This window comes from Crinia signifera, chromosome 7 (genome assembly GCF_055691185.1).
Source record: "Crinia signifera chromosome 7, ASM5569118v1, whole genome shotgun sequence".
Taxonomy (NCBI): Eukaryota; Metazoa; Chordata; class Amphibia; order Anura; family Myobatrachidae; genus Crinia; species Crinia signifera.
Genome location: NC_139223.1, coordinates 159,961,340 through 159,988,793, shown reverse-complemented (window position 1 = coordinate 159,988,793; position 27,454 = coordinate 159,961,340). Strand labels below are relative to the sequence as shown.

General features: G+C 48.9%; 1 protein-coding gene and 1 pseudogene across 5 annotated transcripts in view; one reads left to right on the top strand and one right to left on the bottom strand.

The window, feature by feature from the left end:
- The window catches only part of PARD3B (par-3 family cell polarity regulator beta), a 777,127-nt gene that overhangs the window by 501,638 nt on the left and 248,035 nt on the right, over positions 1-27,454 (top strand). For 3 of the 5 annotated variants that reach the window (XM_083154120.1, XM_083154119.1, XM_083154122.1), the window contains one exon: positions 6,796-7,083. The exons of 1 other annotated variant lie outside the window; for it this stretch is intronic. In XM_083154120.1, coding sequence (XP_083010246.1) covers positions 6,796-7,083 — 288 coding nt within the window. Of the gene's footprint in view, positions 1-6,795; positions 7,084-9,822; positions 10,766-27,454 lie in introns of those variants that run through there. One more of the 5 variants, XM_083154123.1, reaches the window with a different exon arrangement.
- Positions 21,023-21,158, bottom strand: LOC146025479 (U2 spliceosomal RNA; annotated as a pseudogene).

The following is a 27,454-nucleotide window of genomic DNA, read 5'->3' as shown; positions in this document are numbered from 1 at the left end:
CCCCTGTGCGCACACACGCCTGGCCCCCCTGTGCGTACACACGCCTGGCCCCCCTGTGAGTACACACGCCTGGCCCCCCTGTGCGTACACACGCCTGGCCCCCCCTGTGCATACACACGCCTGGCCCCCCTGTGCCTACACACTCCTGGCCCCCCTGTGCGTACACACTCCTGGCCCCCCTGTGCGTACACACTCCTGGCCCCCCTGTGCGTACACACGCCTGGCCCCCCTGTGCGTACACACGCCTGGCCCCCCTGTGCGTACACACGCCTGGCCCCCCTGTGCGTACACACGCCTGGCCCCCCTGTGCGTACACACGCCTGGCCCCCCTGTGCGTACACACTCCTGGCCCCCCTGTGCGTACACACGCCTGGCCCCCCTGTGCGTACACACTCCTGGCCCCCCTGTGAGTACACAAGCCATGCTTCCCTGTGCGTACACACGCCTGGCCCCCCTGTGCGTACACACGCCTGGCCCCCCTGTGCGTACACAAGCCTGGCCCCCCTGTGCGTACACAAGCTTGGCCCCCCTGTGCGTACACAAGCTTGGCCCCCCTGTGCGTACACAAGCCTGGCCCCCCTGTGCGTACACAAGCCTGGCCCCCCTGTGCGTACACAAGTCTGGCTTCCCTATGCGTACACAGTCCAGCCCCCCTGTGCATGCACACTCCAGCCCCCCTGTGCGTGCACACTCCAGCCCCCACCGCCTCTGACTCTATTCAGCTTTTCCTTGTACATTACTGACATTGAGTCGCTGCAGATCAGTTTTTAATCATTCTCATATGATTGAAAGATGAAACAGATTCCTGACCTGACAGGAACCTTCACAACAGCAGAATGTGTGTGAGATGTATTCCAAGTAGTGCTGCGAGCCAGGTGTGACACACACCAGCTATTGTGTCTGGGGCAGGTGTGATACACGCCGGCTATTGTGTCTGGGGCAGGTGTGATACATGCCAGCTATTGTGTCTGGGGCAGGTGTGATACACGCCGGCTATTGTGTCTGGGGCAGGTGTGATACACGCCGGCTATTGTGTCTGGGGCAGGTGTGATACACGCCGGCTATTGTGTCTGGGGCAGGTGTGATACACGCCGGCTATTGTGTCTGGGGCAGGTGTGATACACGCCGGCTATTGTGTCTGGGGCAGGTGTGATACACGCCGGCTATTGTGTCTGGGGCAGGTGTGATACACGCCGGATATTGTGTCTGGGGGCAGGTGTGATACATGCTGGCTAGTGTGTCTGGGGCAGGTGTGATACACACGGCTATTGTGTCTGGGGGCAAGTGTGATACACGCCGGCTATTGTGTCTGTGAGCCAGGTGTGATACACGCCGGCTATTGTGTCTGGGGCAGGTGTGATACACGCCGGCTATTGTGTCTGGGGCAGGTGTGATACACGCCGGCTATTGTGTCCGGGGCAGGTGTGATACACACTGGCTATTGTGTCTGGGGGCAGGTGTGATACACACTGGCTATTGTGTCTGGGGGCAGTTGTGATACACGCTGGCTATTGTGTCTGGGGGCAAGTGTGATACACACCAGCTATTGTGTCTGGGGCAGGTGTGATACACACCGGCTATTGTGTCTGGGGGCAGGGGTGATACACGCCGGCTATTGTGTCTGGGGCAGGTGTGATACACGCCGGCTATTGTGTCTGGGGGTAAGTGTGATACACACCGGCTATTGTGTCTGCGAGCCAGGTATGATACACGCCGGCTATTGTGTCTAGGGCAGGTGTGATACACGCCGGCTATTGTGTCTGGGGCAGGTGTGATACACGCCGGCTATTGTGTCTGGGGCAGGTGTGATACACGCCGGCTATTGTGTCTGGGGCAGGAGGATGGGAGATAAATACCACCATTTCAATATACTGCTGTAGGATTCAAATCCATAACTTGTTGCACTACAGTTACTGCGCCCTACTCCTTCAGCTAATTGCTTAGTAAAAACGATGAGATATCTAACTATATGAAGCTAATGGTAATCAGCATTGCACCTGAGCAGATCTATGCAGTGTCCAGCCACACATCCAATCCCCTGCAAGCACACACTACATAGATCTTCTCATGGTGAGCGTTCTATAGTTAGAATCTATCTATACAAGGTCAGTAGGCCGCAGGTGATATGTCAGCATCTTGTACTAAAGGACAGTGTGACTTTATAACAAAGGTTACGTTCATGAGTGTTATATATGTAGTCAGCATTTAGGGAAGCTACAAGTGAGCAGTATTATAATAGATAATTGACAAGTGCCACCACAGTGCCCCTTACCCTGCATCGCTGTGTGTGGTGGCACACTATGCACTGCCCTAGTTATGGTCCTAGCGGTGTGTACTCCTGTGAGTCCGGTATGTGCTGCTGGAATTCTATAAGCTGTTATGGACCTGCGGCTCCTCATGTAAGGGGGTAATACCTCATTCCGCGCCAGAGCCGCACCCCTGCGTGTGCGTTATTTATTGTACCTAACCAATGATGTTGGATACTTCTGCTTTTCTCACTGTGTGTGCAGATTGGTTTTCAAAGATCATTTGTGATAACAAAATTACATATTTGTGCATTTTCCTACAAGGAAGGAGCAAAGCACAGATCCGCACCCTGTGGCATTTTGCATTGCCCCTCACTGTCACTAATAATAACCTATACATATGCTGCGTGCCTGAATTTTCTGTAAGTAAGTAATAATGTCAGCCTCCACGTGCCAGCGTGAATCAATATGCCGCAGTGCCCGGGTTGCGTGCTGGCTGTGTGCATGTAACGTTACGCTAATTGATATCTGTACTATCGCTTATTCTGAGCTGGTAACAGGTTTCACCTGCGTGCTTTCTCATCGCCGACCTGGTTTCCATGGCAATACGCGGCAACAACAGCGGGACATCACTTTGTTCTTGTTCCTGCCCTCTCTGTGCAATAATCACTCTCATTTCTGAGAAAACAATTTACATGGCTCCGAGTGTCTTCACAATCGCTGGAACCTTCCCTCATTCTCGCAATGAGGTGACTTCCCAATTACAGCTGGAAAAACTCTTATAATTGTGCGCTCATTTTTTGTTCCCAGGGGAGCGTCGCTGCTGTTGCTCAATGACTGCTTTAGTTTATAGTGGAATATGGGATATTGAGGCAATCCAGAAAACCTGTTGTCCCTATGATCCTCGCATGATGTATCCGGATAACGCCGCTCTTGTGCGGTGGGCCGTGTGGCATCTATCGTGTCCTCGTGCAGCCGTGGTCATGGTTGGACCTCATGCTGCATCTTCACAGCCCGTGCCGCCCACTGCGCAATGTTGCTGATTGTCATTTGGTGGCAGCAAGGATGGCACAGATGGTTTCCTTACTCCTCACACACTCGCCCCCTGGACCAAGCGCCAAAAACTAGATCTGGCAGTTTTGGTTATGTATTTGTTTTGGGCAGTAGGAGGGTAATGACTCCCTGCAGCCTGTTAGGGTGGACATGGGGTATATACTGTATATTCTTCTGAGGGCCGAGGACACCAAGTCCAGCACAAACTCTGTACCTTACGTTTGTCCCTGCGGCGACCACTAACTGTAACATTAATAGTGCAGCTCCCTATTCCTGCGGTTCCATCTGTGAAATGGTACAAAATAGGGGGCACACAATAGTGGGTGTAATTGAGGGGTGCAGGTAACTGAGCCCAATCCAAGCTGCCTCCTGTGATCTGGGTACTGCATGTGTGCCACTGGCTGGAGGAAAACACAACGCGTTTCGCCATCATCAGACTACGTTTTATAATATACAGTATATTACACACACACACACAGTATAATATGTGTATCGGTGCAAATGTGAATCTCTGAATACAGTGCTTTTGTATTGTATTCTGTGCCAGGACAGGAATGCTGTAACCCGTAGTTTCATATAGGAAGAGCATGTAACTACTGGTCCCACATACTGTGATTATTATGGTATATTATCCGTACACTATTGATAAGAACGTTAGATTGCTGTCCATGCTGTATGACATTACGATTTTACACCATATATATTTATCAAAAACCAAAAGAGAAAACTGACAAAGGCGCTCGGTTCAGAGAATATAAATTCCGGCTGCAGTTTAGAAGGGGCTGCTTAACCCCTTTTGTGTGTATGTAGAAAAAAAGAGAAAACAGAAGAAAACTGCGCTAGACATATATGAACATTAATTATGTTAATTTATTAAATAATAATTATACACTGGCCAGTGATATCATAAAACAATTACAACATCTAATTTAGACGGTGCAAATAGCACTAGACATAGACATACAACATTTAACATAAAATGTATCCTGTTATTAGTATAGGTGGATTAGTGATGTTAGGATCTACTAAGTTAATAGTCCTTTTTGTTATTGTCACTTGATGTTAGTTTGTCAAACAGTCAATTTTAATAACATCTTCCTGGGTAGGGATTCACATAAAGTTCAGCAAATACCTGCGCTTGTTTTAGGTGCCCCCTGTCTTCTCCCAGCTGCAGGTATCAATCCGGTGCAGCTATTTCTGGAGCTTTTTTTACAGCAAGGAGGTAAGTATGGTATACCGGATGGTGCAGTCCAAAAATAATTCTCGTGGTTAACGCGTTTCCCCGCCTTTGGTTGCCCTCGGCAGCTTCTTCAGAACCACTGGTTCTGAAGAAGCCGCCGAGGGCTACCAAAGGCGGGGAAACGCGTCAACCACGAGAATTATCGTCAACCACGAGAATTAATTTTGGACTGCACCATCCGGTATACCATACTTACCTCCTTGCTGTAAAAAAAGCTCCAGAAATAGCTGCACCGGATTGATACCTGCAGCTGGGAGAAGACAGGGGGCACCTAAAACAAGTGCAGGTATTTGCTTCACACAAAGTCTGGCCAGACATGAACTTTATGTGAATCCCTACCCAGGAGGATGTTATTAATATTGACTGTTTGACAAACTAACATCAAGTGACAATAACAAAAAGGACTATTAACTTAGTAGATCCTAACATCACTAATCCACCTATACTAATAACAGGATACATTTTATGTTAAATGTTGTATGTCTATGTCTAGTGCTATTTGCACCAGTCTAAATTAGATGTTATAATTGTTTTATGAAATCACTGGCCAGTGTATATATTTATCAGCATGTGAATGGGAAATGCTGTATTGGGATGGATATTCTGATACATTGTTGTCCGTGGGATTACCATGTAACACCGCATATAACTCGACATGTGAATGGGAAATCCTGTATTGGGGTGGATATTCTGATACATTGTTGCCCGCGGTGTATTGGGGTGGATTTTCTGATACATTGTTGCCCGCACTGTATTGGGGTGGATTTTCTGATACATTGTTGCCCGCACTGTATTGGGGTGGATAGTCTGATACACTGTTGCCCGCGCTGTATTGGGGTGGATATTCTGATACACTGTTGCCCGTGCTGTATTGGGGTGGATATTCTGATACATTGTTGCCCGTGCTGTATTGGGATGGATATTCTGATACATTGTTGCCCGTGCTGTGTTGGGATGGATAGTCTGATACATTTTTGCCCGTGCTGTGTTGGGATGGATAGTCTGATACATTGTTGCCCGTGATGTGTTGGGATAGATATTCTGATACATTGTTGCCTGTGCTGTGTTGGGATGGATATTCTGATACATTGTTGCCCGTGCTATGTTGGGATGGATAATCTGATACATTGTTGCCCGTGCTGTGTTGGGATGGATATTCTGATACATTGTTGCCCGTGCTATGTTGGGATGGATATTCTGATACATTGTTGCCCGTGCTGTGTTGGGATGGATATTCTGATACATTGTTGCCCCTGCTGTATTGGTTTGGATAATCTGATACATTGTTGCCCCTGCTGTATTGGGTTGGATAATCTGATACATTGTTGCCCCTGCTGTATTGGTTTGGATATTCTGATACATTGTTGCCCGCGGTGTATTGGGGTGGATTTTCTGATACATTGTTGCCCGCACTGTATTGGGGTGGATTTTCTGATACATTGTTGCCCGCACTGTATTGGGGTGGATAGTCTGATACACTGTTGCCCGCGCTGTATTGGGGTGGATATTCTGATACACTGTTGCCCGCACTGTATTGGGGTGGATAGTCTGATACACTGTTGCCCGCGCTGTATTGGGGTGGATATTCTGATACACTGTTGCCCGTGCTGTATTGGGGTGGATATTCTGATACATTGTTGCCCGTGCTGTATTGGGATGGATATTCTGATACATTGTTGCCCGTGCTGTGTTGGGATGGATAGTCTGATACATTTTTGCCCGTGCTGTGTTGGGATGGATAGTCTGATACATTGTTGCCCGTGATGTGTTGGGATAGATATTCTGATACATTGTTGCCTGTGCTGTGTTGGGATGGATATTCTGATACATTGTTGCCCGTGCTATGTTGGGATGGATAATCTGATACATTGTTGCCCGTGCTGTGTTGGGATGGATATTCTGATACATTGTTGCCCGTGCTATGTTGGGATGGATATTCTGATACATTGTTGCCCGTGCTGTGTTGGGATGGATATTCTGATACATTGTTGCCCCTGCTGTATTGGTTTGGATAATCTGATACATTGTTGCCCCTGCTGTATTGGGTTGGATAATCTGATACATTGTTGCCCCTGCTGTATTGGTTTGGATAATCTGATACATTGTTGCCCGTGCTGTGTTGGGATGGATAATCTGATACATTGTTGCTTGTGCTGTATTGTGATGGGTATTCTGATACATTGTTGCCTGTGCTGTATTGGTTTGGATAATCTGATACATTTACCTTTGTTCTTTCATCTCTTGTTTCCTTTGCAGAATTAATGCCAAGCACCAGGAGATTCGGGAGAAACAGGCGAAAGTCTTGTTCGACTTTAACGCTGCCAATGATATTGAGGACGATGATATGGATCCCAATTATGCCCGCGTGAACCACTTTAAGGAACCGCCGCCACAACTCAGTACCCAGCAGTCTTACTCCCCTCCAGTGACCGGACATTACAGTTACCCCAGAGACCCGCTAGCACCTGCCCCCGAGAGGGATCACGTCCAAGACCTTTACGCTAAAATAAACAAGAAGCAGCAGGCGCCGGACGCAGCCGACAGGTAGTAACCGTTACAGATACATCTGATCGTTGACGGCACGTTGCTCATTAGATGAAGTTGTAGAATTGCATACGATTACACTTTACCTTTCCCCACCTGCTGCGAGGTATCACGCGGTTACAATTAGTCAGGGGAAAGATAGCGGAACTGTGGCATTTGTATCCTGGACGCGGCTGATTACCCATCTGAGGCCCTGCTGTACGAAGCAGCAGCTTTGCCCATTTACAGAGGGGTTAATGATTTTAAAAGCAGACAGAAAATACCAAAGCAGAGAAATCCCAGTGCGCAGTGTAATGGCGGCGTTCTGCACAGTATTGTGCTCCCTTACCTCCTGCCGTGTGCACAAATACTGCCGGCGATGCTCCCCAGAGCGCTACCGCTCCCTATTGATAAACCTACTTGCAAGGCGCAGAAACCACGATGAATTCCGAGTTGTAAGAGTAGGCGACAATCACTTTATTTACTGCTGCTGCATTGTCGCCATTATCGCGCACAGACATTTGTAGATATTTATAAACCGCTAACAAAAGGCCTGATTTTCCCCTTGCGGTAGAAATGACCATGCAGGGAGGGGGTGGGAGGTCACCCCTCGCACTCGCTGCCGGGGAACCTTTGTTCTCCTGTAATTCCTGCTTATTGCACGTTAGTACATAACTGCCGAGATTACAGCGTTCTGTTATTTGGCAGCGCTGATTAGAGGGCTGCTCTTACTGACGCAGTAATTACTGACGCCTCACGCACTATTTTCAGCATCAGTAGTGTTCCTGGGGTTAATTACAAGTCCATTAATAATATGTTATTAATTTAAGAGATGTTATATAATTGTATATGGTTCCGACACTCGACCTCACTCGTCCCATGTTCCACTCCTGACACATTGTATACACACACAATATGGCGGTCTGTGTATAATTACCCCTCCCCCACCACGATAACCCTATCATTTCACTTTTATCCTGTTTTTTTTTTTAATGTAACAATAGTGTTACCAATAATACTAAATATTTCCCATACACAGAGGCGGTGATGCCGACCCCAAAGTGCACGTTTTCTCTTGTTCACCATAGAGGTTCATAGGAACACATGCGATGTTGGGGTGCCATACTTGCCCGGTCCCCGCGGACACTACGGCCCCCTCAGAGTGTAGGGAAAGAGATGTCTTCGTGTAATCGGAATGTCTGTCTATTGATTGTAGCATTATAATTACAGCTAATCACATATTTCCATGTTTTGATTCTTGATGAATTCCAACCACTGTCAGAATATGGGGCTGATGCTGGGCGAGCGATACGCCAGTGTACGTCGCGCACCTCGCAAGATATCATTCTGTGCCCGGCCAGAGGGGGCGCCCAGGTGCCTATACACGAAGCAGTGACTGTTGCGTCTGAGTATGCGGGATGTGGGGTTCTAATGTAGGCCAAGTACAGTAATTGCGAGTGTGTAACGCTAACACATGAGCTGGGCTTCATATGGGGTGCAGGATGACTCTCCGACATCCGAACCCCGACTGCTAAATTCCTGACAGTGGGGTTCTCGACTGGCAGGGACTATTTTCCCTCATCCATATCCATGACATAGGGGCCCGCAGCGAGGCGAGCTCAGCGAACCCACAAGGGGCTCAGATGCACTCGCCCCCCCCCCCCCTGTCGGACTACTGACAGTCGGGATTCCGATGTTGGAGAAACGACCATCAGAATGACAACATGCCAACCATTCATATGTGGGTGGTCCGCGCCATGTGCTGACAGTTGCGGCATTTCCCTATGGTTGCCGTCACAGCTTTTGTGATGAAGACCGGTTCTCCGTGAGATTTGGGCGCAATCCTCTGCATCAGCCCCTTCCTATACATCTCCTTCACTTTATGATCTCGCGGGGTGATGTTTGCATGACCACCCACCTGTCCATGTCATGACTTATCGTGATATCGGTGCATAATCAACTGTGAAATTCCACCTTAATTTGCCAATTGAATCAATATGATTGTGCTGCTCAGTGGATTCCGGGAATCGTTGTGTGTCCAACAAGAGCCTCTGATTGGGTCACAGCAGTTGTGTTGTGTGATCACTATGAATACATTGTGTTGTTTGTCGCTTTGATCAATATGATGTGAATCAGGCGGGATGCGGATTGTCCGCGGTTTGTGATTGTAAATATTAATTCTGCTCTTGGGCTGTAGAGAAATTCTGGGGTGAATCATTCCCCGAGGGCTTTGTGGGGCTATGATGATTGATTTGCACATATTACATGATTCTCCAGGGCTGCATATGAAGGTATCACATTATAAATATGTCACTATATCATTACACTGTACACAGCTGAACAAGATCAGGTAACTGTCAGGTAGACCCGGGATCGGCTCAGTGGAAACGGCTACAAGTACTGGGTGAAATATTCCCAGGACAGACCTGAAATTTGCTGGAAAAGGGGGTCTTAGCATTCCTCTAATCAACCAGGGACAACTGCATGGAAACCTTAATGTACAATCTGTGATTACTGTATTAGAAGCACTTGCCATTTACCTGTGTGTTGTGTTACTTAGGAGACCGCACACACAGCAGATAAACGCAGCATCTTTGTCTCAGTACAAAGCCTATGGTGTGATCACAGCTCTGTTCTCCAGTCTGTTCACACTGATGAAACGCTCTAGATCACCGTCCGTCACATTTCCCACTTTCCAGACTTGTCTTATTGTTCTTCCTTTTTACTCTTCAAAAATATTAATGTATTTGTCTTATCCAGGAAAGTGCAATTCGCTGTCATCTGAAACTGAGAGCAAGATAAGTGGAGAAGCTGCAAATGTCACAGAACACAGGCAACATGTAGGGTTTAGCTGCGTGATAACACGCCGCTGACACGCCTGAGCGTTACTGACGTGTATTACAGAGAAAATCCATAATCAGCACAAAACCATCGTCTGTGTGACAGTACCGCGTCCCTCTCCCCCGTCCTGTCTGTTCTCTGTCGCAATCTCTCTCTGTGATGCCGTGTTTGGATGTGGCGCACAGCGCCCTTTATTTAGCATTAGTCGGAGGAAGCTGGGAAAGTAGGATTTTGGGGTGTTTGATAATGTTTTTGGGGGGGTTTTCTTTTTTTTTTTTGCTACGAAAAAACTTTATATTGTATTTTATCTGGGCAACAATGACAGTGCTGATGTTTCCTAATGTTTTAGTAATTAATGTTATTTTTTATACAAAATATGTCTTATGGCTTCTAAATAAGTGAGTGACATTTCTGATTCATTCATGATTTGTGTACTATTAATTTACAATCCCCTAATAGTTGCTCTCCGCTGATTGGCTGAGCTGTGTATGCTAAGGGGCCGTGATTGGCCGAACACTGATCCTCTGCTTTCTCTGCTCCGTTCCTCTGTAAGCATTATGCGTGAAATTTAATAGGATGAGAGATTCAAAAAGTGAGAGATTTGGTGAGAAATCTCCAGTTTTTTTAAAGCGGCAATCATTTACACTGCAAAATCAAACTGGTTCAGCAGTTTGATTTCTCACCAAATCTCTCTCTTTCTGAACCTCTCATCCTATTAAATCTCACCCTAGGTCTCTGTCTCCTGCAGTATACGGAGGATTCTCATTGTGAGCGTATATTTTTGTACCCAGGTAGTGGTATACTGTATTTGGATGCTTAGTGTACACCGTAAATAAATGCTGATTTTCTCTGATTTTGTTTCCGTGTGCTGGTGCGTTATGTATACCATAAGTAACCGCTCTGCTTCCAGATAGGACGGCGCGGCACAGACAATGAGTATGTTCTGTCATTTCCAATATAAATAGAGTTATGTGTAGGACGTTCATTGAGTAACAGAGAGGAGTACTAAGAGGTGATCCCGGGAAAGTTCCTGCTGTAAGGGCCACACGCCAACACCTGCCAGCATGCTCTGCCACCGATTTCGTGTTAGGGTACGCTGGGAGTTTAGTTCTACAGCAGTTGGAGTGGCCTATGTTGTCTTCCTCTGACCAGAAGTTTCTCAGTGAAACGCGTCATGTCCCCTAGGCAGTGACCTTTCCATACTCCTCCAGTTCATTGGTAGCCCTGAGCGTTCCTACCAGCCCTGCGCCATGTGTGAGACAGAGCCACTGTCCCATTCTGTCTGATAACACAGGACCTAGTATCGGTGACCGCGGGATACTAAATATACAAAATCCTGCGCTGTCTCCTACCCCCGCGGAGATTATATCAGGAGGCGGGACGGCGTGCTATAGCTAGTGTATTCTTACAGGAATCTATTGGGTATGTACGGTAACCTTTCTAACAGCTTCTTTTGCTATTATACTGTGTAAAATAAATAATGATTATTTAGAAGCCGCCCAGTATTGTGTAATGTTTATAGCATGATTATTTCAGGGTGCTGTCGCCATATTTATAATCACATACAAGTGGTCACCCCAGTACCAAAGATTCAGGGTCTCTGCTTTACCTGGGAAACAAATTTTGGGGGATGCTGTAACTAGCACTACCACCGCACTTCCCACCGCAATACTGCTAGAGAAGTGCCTATGGTCTGGTTCTGGTGTAAATGTATGGACACTATGATTGTAACACTCATTGATGAGAGGGAGTTCTATTCTCCAATTACATCCCTGCTATTCTCCTATCCTCTCCCATCCTCTCCTATCCTCCCCTTCCTACTCCTGCTCCTCTCCCGTCCTCTTCCCCTGTACTCTCACATCCTTTCCTCTCCCATTCTCCTCTTCCTCCCCTCTCATATCATGTTCTCCCCTCTCCCATCCTCCTTTTTTCCATCCTCCTTTCGCCCATCCTCTTCTATCACATTCTATGCTCTCCACTCCCAACCTTTCTTCCCCTCTCCCATCCTCCCCTCTCCCCATACTCCCCTCTTTTTTCCCACCCTCTTCCCTACTACCGTCTCCTCTCCCATCTTTCTCCTAATACTCTCGCATCTTCCCCTCTCCCATCTTCTCTTCCCCTCTCCTCTTGCATCCTTTCCTCTCCGATCCTCCCCTTTCCTTCCATCCTCCCCTCTTTTCTCCACTACCCTTTCCTCTCCCATCCTCTCTGCTCCCATCCTTTCTTCTCCTCCCCTACACTCATCCTCTTCTCTCCCATCCTCTCTGCTCCCATCCTTTCTTCTCCTCCCCTACACTCATCCTCTTCTCTCCCATCCTCTCTGCTCCCATCCTTTTTTCTCCTCCCCTACTCTTGTCCTCTTTTCTCCCATCCTCCCCTCTTTTATCTTATTTTCTTGTCTACCATCCTCCCCTCTCCCATCTTCCCCTCTCCCATCTTCCCCTCTCCCACCTTCCCTTCTCCCATCCTCCCCTCTTTTCCCTTATCCTCCTCTCTTTCCCTCTTTTCTCCCACTCTCTTCCCTACTACCATCTCCTCTCCCATCTTTCTTCTCATACTTCACTCTCCCATCCTCCCTTCTCCCATCCTCCCTTCTCCCATCCTCCCTTCTCCCATCCTCCCTTTTCCCATCCTCCCTTCTCCCATCCTCCCCTCTCCCATCCTTTCCTCTCCTCTCCTCTCCAATCCTCCCTTCTCCCATCCTCCCCTCTCCCATCCTTTCGTCTCCCATCCTCTCCTCTCCCATTCTCCCATCCTCCCCTCTCCCATCCTTTCCTCTCCCATCCTTTCCTCTCCCATCCTCCCTTCTCCCATCCTCCCTTCTCCCATCCTTTCCTCTCCCATCCTCTTCTTTCCCATCCTCCCATCCTTTCCTCTCCCATCCTCCCTTCCTCTCCCCTCCCATTCTCCTCTCCCCTCCTATTCTCCTCTCCCCTCCTATCCTCCCCTCCTATCCTCCCCTCCTATCCTCTCCTCCCCCTGTATGGTGTAATAGTACCATATTATTAGCTACAATTTATAGTGAATGATGGGAGTATGAGTCCTTCTGTCGCTGTATTTACACTATGGGGGGGGAGGGGGGCTGCTTATCAGTATAAATAGCATAGCCAGTGTAATGGCGGGGAGCGCAATGTGCCGGAGACGGAGGGAGAGAATGGGTCGCTCTGCTTACGGATGTCGGAAGAACATGAGATGGAGCTCACTGATATTCTGTAGAATTAACATTTCAGAAGTGGCATGTTATACATTCATGCTAATTAGTACTATGAAGAAGAAAGCTCGTTAATACATGAAGTAGCGATTTCTCTAAAGTGCAAATCTCAAGTGAATACAAGGACTTTTTGTTTGTTTTTTTAAGACTTGTACAACGATGCGACGCACTTCTCCCATTCAGCAGATTATTTCATTATTAATGTCATCCTGGTTATTACCGTGTGCGATGTTACAGCGTTCGCTCCTCACTGACACCGTATAGCGCACATTTCTGACTTCACAACCTCCTTACAGTGACATTGGGACCGGAGAGGGCTAGTCTTATAGACTACAGAGTACAAGCCTGAGAGCAGGGCCCTCCAACCTCTTTGTCTGTCTCTTACCCAGTCTCGTCTTGCGTCTGTTTTATCCACAACTAGCTAACGTAGCCGGCGGTGCCCAGGTGTAACGTTACCCCAAAGCATTACACTGTGAGATTAGCCCGGCCCCAACCCCCAGAATGTCTTCTTGGGTTGGGGGTGTTACCACTTCCAAATCCATCCAGTAATAAAAATATATACAGTATATGCTGGGTTCACTTGTATATGATGGCTAGGTATATGCCACACAGTGCTGACCACTTCTAGTAAATACAAAAAATTGACCATATGTGCAACCCTTATTGGTAAAGGTGTCAGCTATCCCCTAAGGTAAAAGCTTAGGTATAAAGTTAAGAAATGTGCACGAAATAATGGATGGAGGTTCAGCAACTACAATTGCTATATATATATATATACATAGTTACATAGTAGGTAAAGAGCAGGTAAGGCTGAAAAAAGACTTGCGTCCATCTAATTCAACCTGGTATAGATATCCATTGCTGATTTGGTAGGTTCTGATATTTTACAGACAGATACTACGAATCGGACAGGTATCTCTTATATATTTAGCCAGATCTGTCACTCATCCCCTGTGTAGCTAAAGTTCCCGCCCAGCAGGATACACATACCCCCCCCCCCCTAGGGAAAAGACCAGTGTTCTATGTGTAGAACATTTTCATGTGTATACGCCCACCATCCACTTTTACTCCACAGCCACCATCCAGCATTACTCCTGCACCCCCACTCTCTGCCAGCATCCGCCCGGACCCCCGCGACCCCCCCTCCCGCGATTCGCGGGACCCCCTGCGACCTCCCGCAATTTGCGGGACCCCCTGCGCCCCTCCCCCGATTCGCGGACCACATCCCACGATTCACGGCACCACCGCACCGATTTGCAACCCCCCTCACGCAATTCGCACGCAATTCACGGCACCACCGCACCCCCCCTCCTGCGATTCGCAGCCCCCCACGACTCCCCCCTCCCACGATTCATGACCCCTCCCGCAATTCACGGACCCCCTGCGTGCCCCCCCTTGATTCACGGCACCCCTCCCTTGATTCACGGACCTCCACAACCCCCCTCCCGCAATTCACTGACCCCGACAACCCCCCTCGCGCAATTTGCGGACCCCCCTTCCCGTGATTCAAGCCCCCCCCTCCCACGATTTTCGGACCCCCGCCCCCTCCCACAATTTGCAGAACCGCCTGACCCCCTTCCGGCAATTCCACCCCCCAGCGGACCCCCGCGACCCCGCTCCTGCATTTCACGTACCCCGTGACAATGGGGGATCCTTTACCGCCACATGCAGGTGCCGCCCCTAGGTGGAAAATCCGGCCCTGGCTACAACGCTGCAGGTTCCCCCACTGCCAGAAGTGAACCCATGGTCCTCTGCACCAGTGCCACAACTTTTATCAATGTCTTGCCCACATACCACTAGTATACAGCCTCCTTCTCTCATGCACCCTCACTCCCTCCCAGTGGGAGGAGATGCTCACCCACTGCCGGGAGCTGCATACTGTCCCCCACCCTCTTCCAGTTCTAGGGATGCCCATCGACCATCAATGATTTTAAATAATCAATGGTTTATGGCCGATGTTGAATACTTTTGCCATCGATGTGGGAGGACCAGATGGTTTCCCTACATCGATGGCAAAGGAGAACCGATCAAGTTTCAAATTTTTTTAAGGTGCCGGGACGCGGAGCATAGCTCCGCCCCCCACACCCGGAAGTCCCGCCACCAAGTTCTGATTGACCCACGGCCTATTCAGTCAGATATATTGGATGACCATCGATAGCTACAACAATCAATGGTTATCCAAGTAATATGTTACTACTATCGATGGCAGGATGCAAAATCGCCATCAATGCCAACTATCGATGGCGTCTGCACCAATGCCTATCCCTACTCCGCAACAGCCAAAAACCTTTACTACCCCTCATGCCCACACACCTCTATCACTGCCCTGCCTCCTGTTCTCCTGCCCCGTAACTTTCACCAGTGGGCCCCGCTCACCCTGTGTCGCCCACATTCCCCTATCATGCTTTACCACCCAGCCTCCTGCTCTCATGCACCCTAACTCCCACCCAGTAGGAGGAGACACTGACTCAGGGGCACCGTCCTGTACACCTGTGCTGCCACGCTGGACCCTCACCCACTGGCAGAAGCTGCACAGTGTCCCCCACCCTCCTCTTTAGTCCCCCTTATGCCCACACACCCCTATCACTACCCAGCCTCCTGTTTTCCTGTGTCGGCACTTCCGGGCCGTGAAAATAGCGGAGCTCTCACTGGCTAACAGGATCTTCAATGACCCAGAAAGTGGGTTTAAAAGAGGATCATGATGTACAGGTATCCATACTCTACTTAAGTATCTCCGAAACGCGTTGCAGCTATCTATTGGATACAGATCATCACCTGTAGTGCACCTTACACTTTGGACACTGGACACTTTATGGACGTACCAGCACTTTACCATTAAGGACTTCTCCCTAGCAAGCCATCTGCGGTGGTACCGCAGACCTTCAAATGAAGCATAGCCCACTGCAATCTCCTTCTATGGTGAGATAAAGTCTGCATGTCATTGTGCCCCTGATGAAATTTGTCCAGTCCATGTTCCATTTGGTGGAAATATTGTAAATATTCCAGCATTTTGTATGTTATTTTTACATGTCATTTTATTTGTATGTCACAATAAATCATTCATAATAGATTAATTGTGCATCTAACATCTTTTTAAGGGGGTTGCGCTCAGTTCAAACAAATACAAACGTTCACAAATTAAGACCCTTACGCCGGTGTGAAGAGCGCCCGTAGGGCGCTATGAATCACCTAGTATCATATAAATAGGAAATGTAATAATATACAATCGGTAAAAATGCATAAAAAAGGGGGGGAGATATCCTAATAAAGAGGATATGAGAGTACATAAATTGGCCAAAAAAAAGCATAAATATTAAGGTAGCTCAACTTAGAGGTAGAAGGTGATAGGCAGCACCCAATGCGTTTGGTCCTGTATACTTCTTTAAGGGGTCCCATTTTTTATTATATATATAATGTGTGTGTGTGTTGTGTTCCTGAAAGGGGAGGATTATTTTCTTTAAGTTTAAACCTGCCAGTATATTGAGTTTAACAATGACAGATAGATAGATAGACTGTAGACGAGGCAGCCATCTTGGGTGCGCTACTGTGGTCACACTGTCAGAAATAAGATATACATCATAAGACATAATGGGTTATAATGGAAAGAGACTGGTTTCACGTGTTACTCATCCAATCCCATGCGATACCGCCACCTCCATGTACCGTCATTACTATAGTGATCTACTGCCTATATCATGTACAGGTTGTATGACTCGCCGTTCCCACAAATACCACATTTATGTTCATTCTGATCACCCTACAGGCCGAGGGTTCAATCTGTGGCTCTTGTGAAATTCCAGCATGCATTGCCAGTTTTGCTATTGTGGAATGCTAGAACTTTTGCAAAGCATGCTGGGAAGTGTAGTTTCCCAACATCTGGGCCTGGCCTACATGAACTGTGAACACGAACACCTCAGTTGTCCGTTATCTGGTCAGTAGGGATACTGAAGTCTCCATAATCCCATGCAAACCCATGGCTTGTGTGGGGCACTCCCTCCCAGCATGCTCTGCTGTGCCCACACGTACTTGGCGGAGAGCTGCGCCTGGGTACGCTGCTCCACCCTGACCAGCCCAGTCTGTACTTCTGGACTCTCCTGGCTGTCAGCAGTATGGTTGGCACAGTGGCAAGCATTGCTTCCTTGCTGCACCAAGGCCATATATATGTGGAGTTTGTGTGTCCTCTCCCTGTTTGTGTGGGATTTTCCCTGGTACTTCATTTTACTACATATCAAAAATGTGAACCCTGGTGTGTGCCCATGTGACGGGGGATATAGAGTGTCAGCTCTGTGGGTCAGATTGTGAGCGGCTGACATACTCTCTTTGTGCGCTGCGGAATATGTGTGTGCTATATAAAGAACGAGTAATAAATAATATATCATACGTGTGGCTGTATTTGTGCCTGGAGACCAGCGGGTATGAGCAGGAACGCCAGCTTCTGCCGCAAGTTACCAGGGATTATTAGGCACCTATCCCCCTAGACCGATGCGTTCATGATAAATCATTATACAGTAACTATATCCCTCCTGCCGTCGCTGCATAAAATCTATATATATAAGGTTAATATTCCCTGTGGCCATTTCCCTCCGTAGTGGCACCGTTACGACTCGAGGGAGCACTTTAGGGGTGTAAGCTAGGATTTGGGGAACATAACCTTTAGAGTGTTTTAGAAAGGTTTTCTGTCAGCGGAGAGACGTAAATTGTCCATGTGAATGGAAAGGGGAGAAGGGCGCAGTATTTTTGGGTTGTTTTCCGTCTGAACTACCTGTAATGCTCTGTAATTGTCTGGCAGAAGTGCAGCAGTAATTGTGCGCTTGTGTGCGGTAAGTGCATGACTAGCCAGGGGTCCGGTAATGACACAGCCAGAGCGCTGCCTCGCTACTCCCACGTTGTAAATCTTGTGTGCGACTGCCAGGTGGAAGAGTTTTATTCCTCAATGGCACCGAGTGTGGTAACGCTCAGTCCTGACTCCACTTTGCGCTGATTTCTGAAGTGGCCTCATTATCAGATTTCTTTCTTTTGTGCCGGCCTTGCACCTGAGCGCGGTATGCGTTTCACGTGCGCTGATTGTCTCCGATTCACAGGGGGCTCATTCACATAGCTCTGTGCTACAGTCGCGCAGAGGGAAACCGACACAGTTAGCTACAATATACGGAATGCGTTGATATATTCAAATATGTTTTTCTTCAGTTGCTGTGATTTCTGCAGTTAGTGCGTAATGACTGCGGCACGGATGCGTCCTGTGGCTTTTCTATACAGGCTGTGAGTTATATGGAGCGTGCGCAAGACCGATCCGACCACGGGCAATCCTGTCCAGAAACCGCACCTGAATCAGGACTCTACATCACCAGTGTATAAGTCGACATGTCATAAGGTTGACACATGGCAAGTTTATATTGTGCCATCCACGCGGACGCCGATTGTTCCTCTATAAAGCGGTTTTATACCCACGTTGAATCCCGCGCGCTCTAGCATGTAATATGTGTATTGCCACATGTGCATGTTTGTGGATTCTGCGGCTAGGTGCAGAGATTTCTGCAGAATGTCCCAGTTTTTATACCCCTATTGTTCCCAGCATGCACCTGTCTCCTACTGTGCACAGCTCACAGGGATAATGCAGACCAGCGGGTTGTGTCGGCACCGCCACTATAAAGACCCGGACATTTGCATAATAGTAATATAATACCTGATGTGGGAAAGTCTGAAGGAAAATGGCAGACAAAATCCCCCCAAAAAGAAAGATCTAAAATGATAAAGAGCAGAGTTGTACCCACTAGGCACGTGCTGGGGTGGCACCGCAGCTTTCTCCCCATGATGCAACTGGATTGTGTCAATGCATGGGATCTACAGGCAGCGTGAGTTTCTAATTGTCACTGAGGACTAGACACACTAAGCATCAAGAAGTGATAAACAGGCAGCCAATCGGCCCCTAACTGTCATTTTTCATACCCAGGGCCCGATGCACTAGGCTATAAAAGTGATAAAAGCGTGATAAACAACCAACCAATCAGCTCCTATCGGTCATGTTACAGGTAGGAGCTGATTGGTTGGTTGTTTATTACTCTCCATTGTATCACTTTTGAAGCTTAGGGCATCTGGCCCTGGGTTTGAAAAATTAAGGTTAGGGGCCGATTGGCTGGCTATTTATCAGGAATTATACTCTACTAGTAAGCCCGCTCAAAGCAATAGCTACCTTCTGTGTTTGTGCATGTGAGAGAGAGAAAGAGATGTAGTTTCACTCACTTCCAACAGATGGCAGTGTCCCGGAGACACTAGACATATACAGTATATAGATGATACTACAAGAAGGCACGTTGTATTCTATGGGGGGGAGGGAGGCACAAAAACAAAACATTATTGTTTTTTCGGTACTTGTTTTCTAGCACGACGCCCATCGCATGGCATTGCGTACCGTTTTTAGTGCTGTGCGATGCGATCTCCATGTTAAATCCACGCTTCTGGCTCGTATTACGCATCCTTTCGCAGGGCTCGCTGCACTCACCACACTATCTAAAATCAACTCCACGCTGACGTGGATAGTGGGGGTATGAAAAGGTCGGAGGACGTGTACCGCCGCCCCTCACGGGGCACGGGGCACCCATCTGTGTGCTTGTACAATTAAAAATCGCATCGCATGCCGCAATATTGCGGGGGGATGCTATGAGATGCCATACGATGGAATCGTGTGCACCGTGCTAGGAAACAAGTACAGTTTTTTTCTTTTTGTGCGCGCGTGGGGGGGGGGGCTAGTAATGTTGTGCCTAGGGTCATCGAGTTTGAAGAAACTCAGGGAGCCCGAGGTGTGCTCCCACCACCACCAGTGACGTGACTAAACGCGTGCACAGGGGGCAGCCGTACGAACGTGTGGGCCCTCTCCCAAAGGAGAAAGGCCCCATGGTTCCCCTGACCCCCCTCAACCATAAGGCCGAGGAAGGGAAAAAAGGGATCGGTGGGTCCTCTTCGCCGAAGCTCAGAGGGACCCGCGTTTCCTCCACCCCCGGAAGGGTTTCGGACGGTGGGTCCTCCGCAGCCCGTGCTTTGGAGAGACCCGACTTAGGCTTCCCTCCGCCTTGCGGCTCGGGGTTGCCCTCGAGGGAACCGGGACTCTCCCCAAAAGGTGAAGAGTCCCAGTCACGTTTGGGGAACGGAAGGCCTGTTAGGGACAGCCGCACTACCCAAATGAAAAAACGTGACAAACTAACGAAAAACGTGAAGTGCAAAACGTGCAAATCATAAAAAGAAAAGAATAAGGCCCTAGCCAGAAGGCCGGGGGGGGGTGTGAAAAATTGTCCTACCCCATCCAAAAGGACAGGGTAAGGACGTGAAGCGCTAACCTAAAGGGAAGTGCGCAGTGCAAGTGCCATTCGTGCAAGGTGACTTGGGATCACCCGTGCATGTCCGGCACCCCCGAGTTTCCCCGGGGGCACAGTGCAGCCTCGGACTCCAGGCAGCCGACCCTTCAGCGTCCGACCAAGCTTTTCTCCGTCTCACCAGCAGGCATTTTCCAGCCCCTGGCATGGGAATGGGTACTCCACTGGGCCTTTCGAAAGACTCCCTTAGGGGCTGCACCCCCTCCGGAAGAGCAATCTACTCAGTCCCAGTGTTTCTCCGCTCCCAGGGTTAAGGTACTAAGCTGGGCCTTTCGCGGTCTCCCCATCAGAGGCTACGAACCTCTGGAACAGGAGCCATCTACTCAGTCCCAACCTTTCTCCGCTCCCTGGGATTGGATACTAGACTGAGCCTTTCGCTGACTCATCCTTCGGGGGCTACAAACCCCGTCAAGAGAGTCAAACTACTAGGCCCAGTGTTTCTCCCCCCCTCTTACCAGTGGATTTACGGAAACAACACCTCCTACCAAAGGCAGAGGTGAAGATACTCAGTGAGACTTTTCACTACTCCCGGGAAAAAACAGAGGGGTCCCACACCCTCCGCCCATCAGAGCAGCTACTCAGTCTCACCTTTCTCTATTCTCTGCCAGAGGCCAGTCCATACCCAACTGATAAGAACAGATACTACACTTGATCTTAGCCAAAAGGCCGAGGGTCATCCTTACACCTAATTCGGCCTATGGGCATCATACGTTTGAAGGTGGCTGATGCACACAGGTTCAGTGGTTTCACTAGAAACACCCATCTTTCGGCCAACCCTGTGTGTTTTTGTGGAAAGTTAAATTTTTGTATTTGTGGTTGACCAAATTGGATAACCCGGAATAAAACATTAGAGGATAATCCGCTGTGATTACATACCGGCCTGTATATATGAAAGCTGGCTACTGAGTGGAAAAGCCAGCAGCCCTAAGCCAATCACAGTACTTCTGACAGAGTCACATTATCATGGCCGAGCCCCCTGCTATACATTGCTGAGGTGACAGCGTTATACACTTGGGGTGGGGCTACAATGATGCAATTCAGCATGAACAGCGCCATCGCTCAGCTTAGCGGCTGCTACAGGGAGGCTGTGGTGACTTCCTATTAATGATAAATTGCGCAGTGAGAAAAGATGGCGATAGATAATACGGTGTTGCCGATATGTGCGGTTAATGTGCACGGGACAGTAAGGTACAGCGATACAGCCTGTACCACACACCCAGCGTTGTCTCCTCATCAGTAATTCCACAGAAATAAGAGAATTGTGATAAAACACTGAATTTTTTGACTTTTGGAATTGAAAATGAGCAGCCGATTAAACCTGTAACTGGATCTCTCTCACGGAAACATCAGTAACGATCCGGCGTTTCAGCGCATTTCTGCAGGTTTTTCTGTGTATATGTTTTGTTATCTTCTGTCTCTCGTATTTAATCCGTTTAGTGCTGCAGATTATGACGATCTAATGAAATCTCTGCGCCATTAGTGGATGAATGAATTTTTCAAATACTTTTTGGAATACAAAGCTCCGCGCCCCATCCATTACACAGCGTCCTTTGTCTGCAGAACGGAACCAGAAGGGATTTAGCTTAATGATCGCTGGTACAATGACAAAGCAGATGGACAATGTCACCAGCACTCGGCATCCAGAAAGGATTCCCCCGTAGCATCGTCTCTAAGCCACTTCAGCGCCCGGAGCAGATGATTCCACCAGATTCATCGGTTGCAGACAATTATACAAGAAGCTGCTTGTTTTTGTTTTGTTTAGTTTCTTTGCATCAAATATATTTCCCTCCTACTCCGTCTTTCCAGGAGGGTGGATGCGTATAGCCAGGGAGTAGTGACGCAGTTCGTGTGACCACAGCGCCACAACTGGCAGCTTCCACTCAGGAAAGTCTCATGTTGCCCTTTTCATATGTCTATACACAGATGTACTTAGGTATTCTTATTTATTAGCAAGTATTTATATAATGCACACATATACCTTAGTGCTGTACAGAACATTTTTGCCTGTAGCGCTGGGCATGCCCCCACAGTGACTAAAAACAGGAGGTGTGGCTCACACACAAAGCCACGCCCCTTTTCCACACAAACCACACCCCCTTTGGGTACACCCTCCTGCAGCCTGAATCAGTTCCATTTACAAGATGTTGGGACATATGCGTTAGGGTGAATATTTGTCCAGGAGCCAATTAATCTAGCAGTATGTATTTGAGTTGTGGGAGGAAGGTGGAGTGCCCAGAGGAAACTCACTCCAGCATGGGGAGAATAGAACCAATGACCTCAGTGCTGGGAGGCATAGCCAGATTAAGGGGGGACGCAGGGTATACTGTACCCTGGGCCCTCCTTTCCCTGGGGCCCCCAGCTGGAGCGCACTCACATCACTAGCTGTCCCTCTTATGCAGCAGCAGAACCAGGCAGTCAGAATGCGAGCAGCACAGCATGGAGTATCAGGTTTCAAGAGCTGGAATTGGTCAGGATGGGAGATGAGCGTAATGTAATATACCCCCCCCCCCCCCATGCACACACACACACACCACTACCTTCCTGCTGGGAGACCTTACTGCTAACCATGACACCATTTGTGCTGCCCACGACACCTTACCCATGTTGAGTCTTTGTAGGACCTCCTGTGAAGCCTCCGTCCTGATTGGCTCTGTCATGATGCGGTGACACATTTATTTATAGCTCAGATAAAATGATCTCTGTGTCTGTTTCATTTCCAGCTCTGTATGCGGAACGTGCTCTGTGTCTCCGGCCTCATCCAATGCTCGGATTCTAATCCTATTAAGACAAATCCCCGCACAGGTTCCTGCTCGGTCAGAAGTTGCCCAATAGCTAATAACAGACCAAATTGCTGCATTTAATTCCTCCCCCTCGGCCGTTCCACCGTATGTGACCTGAGAACTCTATTCTGATCTGCCTGTCACTGGTAATTTCTGCATAGCAAAACTTCCAGGGACAGGCCTCAAATTGACCTGTCAGTTCTGGTTTGGCTGGCGGAGCGCTTGGCGTACCCAGTTGTCAGGCTGCGCACTTTGTTTTTATTGTTTGTTGGGTTTTTAAGGCGCCTTAAGGAAAGGAGATGGAGTGATTGGTGCACGCAGGACACTGTCACTTCCATGACGGCTGTCACATTGACACATGCTGTGCGCTGCGTTCTGTGTGTTATCAGGAAACACTGCGCTCGTCTAACGGTGTGAGCGAGGAAGAGCGTTGTATGTGCACTTATTGCACTCGGGTTTCCCTGCTCTTATCAGGAGGAAGTATTATTACTAATTATAGTCATTATTATATTGTTAATTGCAGTGTTATTTATTATTATTATTATTATTATTATTATTATTATTATTATTATTATAAACTTTCCACAACCCTCATGTAATCATTATTAATCATATCCACATTTGATGACAATGTTTTTATTTATTTTTTATTTATCATATACAGATGGGACAGGTCCCATCTTTGCAGGGGATGGCGACGCCAGCCGCCATCCCCCGCCACCTTCCGACGGCGCTTCCAGCACTTCCCCCGGGTCACCGCCGCCTGCCCGCAACCGCCCCTAACCCTGTCCGTCTCCCTGAAGCGGAGACGGACAGGGTTCCCGTTGCCCCGCCGACGGAGATTGAGACACGCGTGCGCGTGAGACGCACGCGCGTCTCAGTCAGATGGTGAGGCAGGCTGCTGGCGGATCGCCAGCGGTGATGTTCTGGCGATTCGCCAGCAAAGAAGAGGCCTGCCCCATCTGTACATACACACTAGGTGATTCGCCCTACGGGCGCTCTTCACACTGCTCCGCCCACTTAACATGTGACCTTTAGTGTCGCCTTTAGTGTGTGAAATCTGGTGTGTATTATATGGAGGATTGGTACTATAGTTAGAGGTTTCATTTTTAAGATGAAAAGGGCATTTGATTGTGAAGAGGGTGCAGGTTATTTTGTTGGTATGAACAGTGCTTACAGACGATAGGCGTGTGTGGTGTTGGTGTGGCTGGTTGCAGGGGTAATGCAGAATGGAGAGGGGCAGGTGCCGTGTTTTGGCAGGTGGATGTGGGGTTGCTGTGTGTGGTGAAGGGGGTGGGGGGCTTGGTGTCATTGGAGGGGCATTTTTTTTGTGAGTGGTGGAGTTGGAGGTGCAGGGGTGGTGCATATGGGTGTGTGAGGTGCAGGGGTGAGGGATCTGTAGTTTGATGGCGGTGGTTGTGGATGGTGGCAGTGTTGGAGGGGCAGTTGGGGGAGGTTAGGGAAGGGGTTTTTGTGTGTTGTGGATGTGTGAAAGGCCGGGGTAGGGTTGGTGGGGGAGGGGCGGTTGTCGTGTTTGCGCAAGATGATGCCGGGGTGCTGTGTTACAGATGTTAGGGTTGTGGGGGGCGATGTTGTCGTAGGTAGAGGTGTGGTGTTGGGGTGAGGATTAGGTTCAAGGGTGTTATGTGTGTGAAAAGGTGTTAGGGGTGGTGTGTGTTGTGAAGTGGTGGGTGCGGGGAATACTGTGTCTGGTGGAGTGTATGTGGGTTGGTTGGGTGTGTTGGTTGGTTAGGTGCGGGGGTGCACCATTTTAGTGAGTGCTGTGGGTGTAGTAGCAAGGGTAGTGTGTTTGGGGGAGGCATGGGTGTGTTGGTAGTGCAAGTGGGGGATGGGGGGGTGTGGTGTTGCAACTGGTGGGTGCCTGGATACTACAAGTTGAGGAAGTCGGGGTGGCGTGGGTGGGTGTATTCGTGCCACGTGCGAGGGAGTGCCAGATGTGGGTTTGCCACGGGTGGGGGAGGGTGTCTGGTGGTGCTGTGGGTGTGGGAGGGGCGGGTGTGGTTGTTAATGGGTGTTGTAGGTGCAGGTGGTGGGGGGGAGGGGGTTGGCGCATGTGGGTGGTGTAGGTGTGTGATGTTCGGGGGTCATCCATTGTGTTTGATTGTCTGGCCTGTGGGCCAATCAAAACACAGGGGCGGGGATTAGCTGGTGTCGGGGGCGGAGCTATGCTCAGGGTCCCGGCACTTTGAGAGAGAGAAAAAAGGCAAAACATCGTTTTTGTCCTAAGGGCGGAGGAGGACGCTCCCAGGAGACGGCTTTCCGGCACGTGGCAGCGCGGCAATCCTTTCTTACTCATCACTGGGATGGGCTCTCATCTGTACCGACACGGCTAATAAAGGCCACAGTAATAGAAGTTCTTATTCTTGCAGTATAAATATATATGTGTGTGTGCGTGTATGTATATATGTACATATATATATATATATCTATCTATCTATATATATATATATATATATATATATAGTGTTTGGTGGTGGATAAGTATTTCTCTGTATATGACTTATGTAACATTATTATCACACTTCAAATAAACATTCTTTACCCGTGATCACGTCCGTGTCTGGTGCGCTTTCCACTACGCGCACAGGGCAGAATGAAGGGACGTAGAGAAGACTAAACGTCTCTGTAGGATAATAGTACAAAGAGAAATATGGCTGGCGGAGGCCTAACAAGGACGTGACATATCGCAGAGCAGAGAGTGGGCAGCGTATAACCCCTGAAGTGCACTATCGCTGGGCGTAATCCTCTGTGCCCGGGATAGAACATTGCATTACCGGCCTATCTGTAGGGAGCAGTAAGGAGGATTGGCAATACACAGCAATGTTGTATCTTGATGAGATCTGAGACCCAATGAATGGTGAATTGGGGACTTCAGAGGTGATAAATTCTCAGGATATTGTGCTTAATACTGAACAAAGCTGACATCGGAGATTGCTGGAGTATTGCAAACAGTTTGTCTTCCAATCTATACTGACCTTACCTGGCTTTTATGGCTGGGAACAGGGTGGCGGAGTTCAGATAGTCCGAGATATTCAGCAGCTGTAGTGTTATATTATATTAGATTAATCCGTATGGTGCATTGTGTAGTAGCGTCTAGGACTCTCCTGACCTCCTACTACAGAATTGCAGTTGTGTCATCTGCCAGCTAAGCGACTTACCCGCTCACCCACATGCCAGATAACAGATTTAACCGCTCACCCACATGCCAGATAACAGATTTAACCGCTCACCCACATGCCAGATAACAGATTTAACCGCTCACCCACATGCCAGCTAAGAGACTTACCCGCTCACCCACATGCCAGATAACAGACGTAACCGCTCACCCACATGCCAGCTAAGAGACTTACCCGCTCACCCACATGCCAGCTGACAGACTTACCCGCTCACCCACATGCCAGCTAAGAGATTTACCCGCTCACCCACATGCCAGCTATCAGACCCGCTCACCCACATGCCAGCTCTCAGACCAGCTCACCCACATGCCAGCTATCAAACCCACTCACCCACATGCCAGCTATCAGAGCCACTCACCCACATGCCAGCTATCAGACCCACTCACCCACATGCCAGCTATCAGACCCGCTCACCCACATGCCAGCTGCCAGACCCGCTCACCCACATGCCAGCTATCAGACCCGCTCACCCACATGCCAGTTATCAGACCCGCTCACCCACATGCCAGCTATCAGACCCACTCACCCACATGCCAGCTTTCAGACCCGCTCACCCACATGCCAGCTATCAGACCCGCCCACCCACATGCCAGCTATCAGACCCGCTCACCCACATGCCAGCTATAAGACCCGCTCACCCACATGCCAGCTATCAGACCCGCTCACCCACATGCCAGCTATCAGACCCACTCACCCACATGCCAGCTAACAGACCCACTCACCCACATGCCAGCTAACAGACCCGCTCACCCACATGCCAGCTATCAGACCCGCTCATCCACATGCCAGCTATCAGACCCGCTCACCCACATGCCAGCTATCAGACTTACACACTCACCCACATGCCAGCTAACAGACCCGCTCACCCACATGCCAGCTATCAGACTTACACACTCACCCACATGCCAGCTAACAGATCCGCTCACCCACATGCCAGCTATCAGACCCGCTCACCCACATGCCAGCTATCAGACCCGCTCAGCCACATGCCAGCTG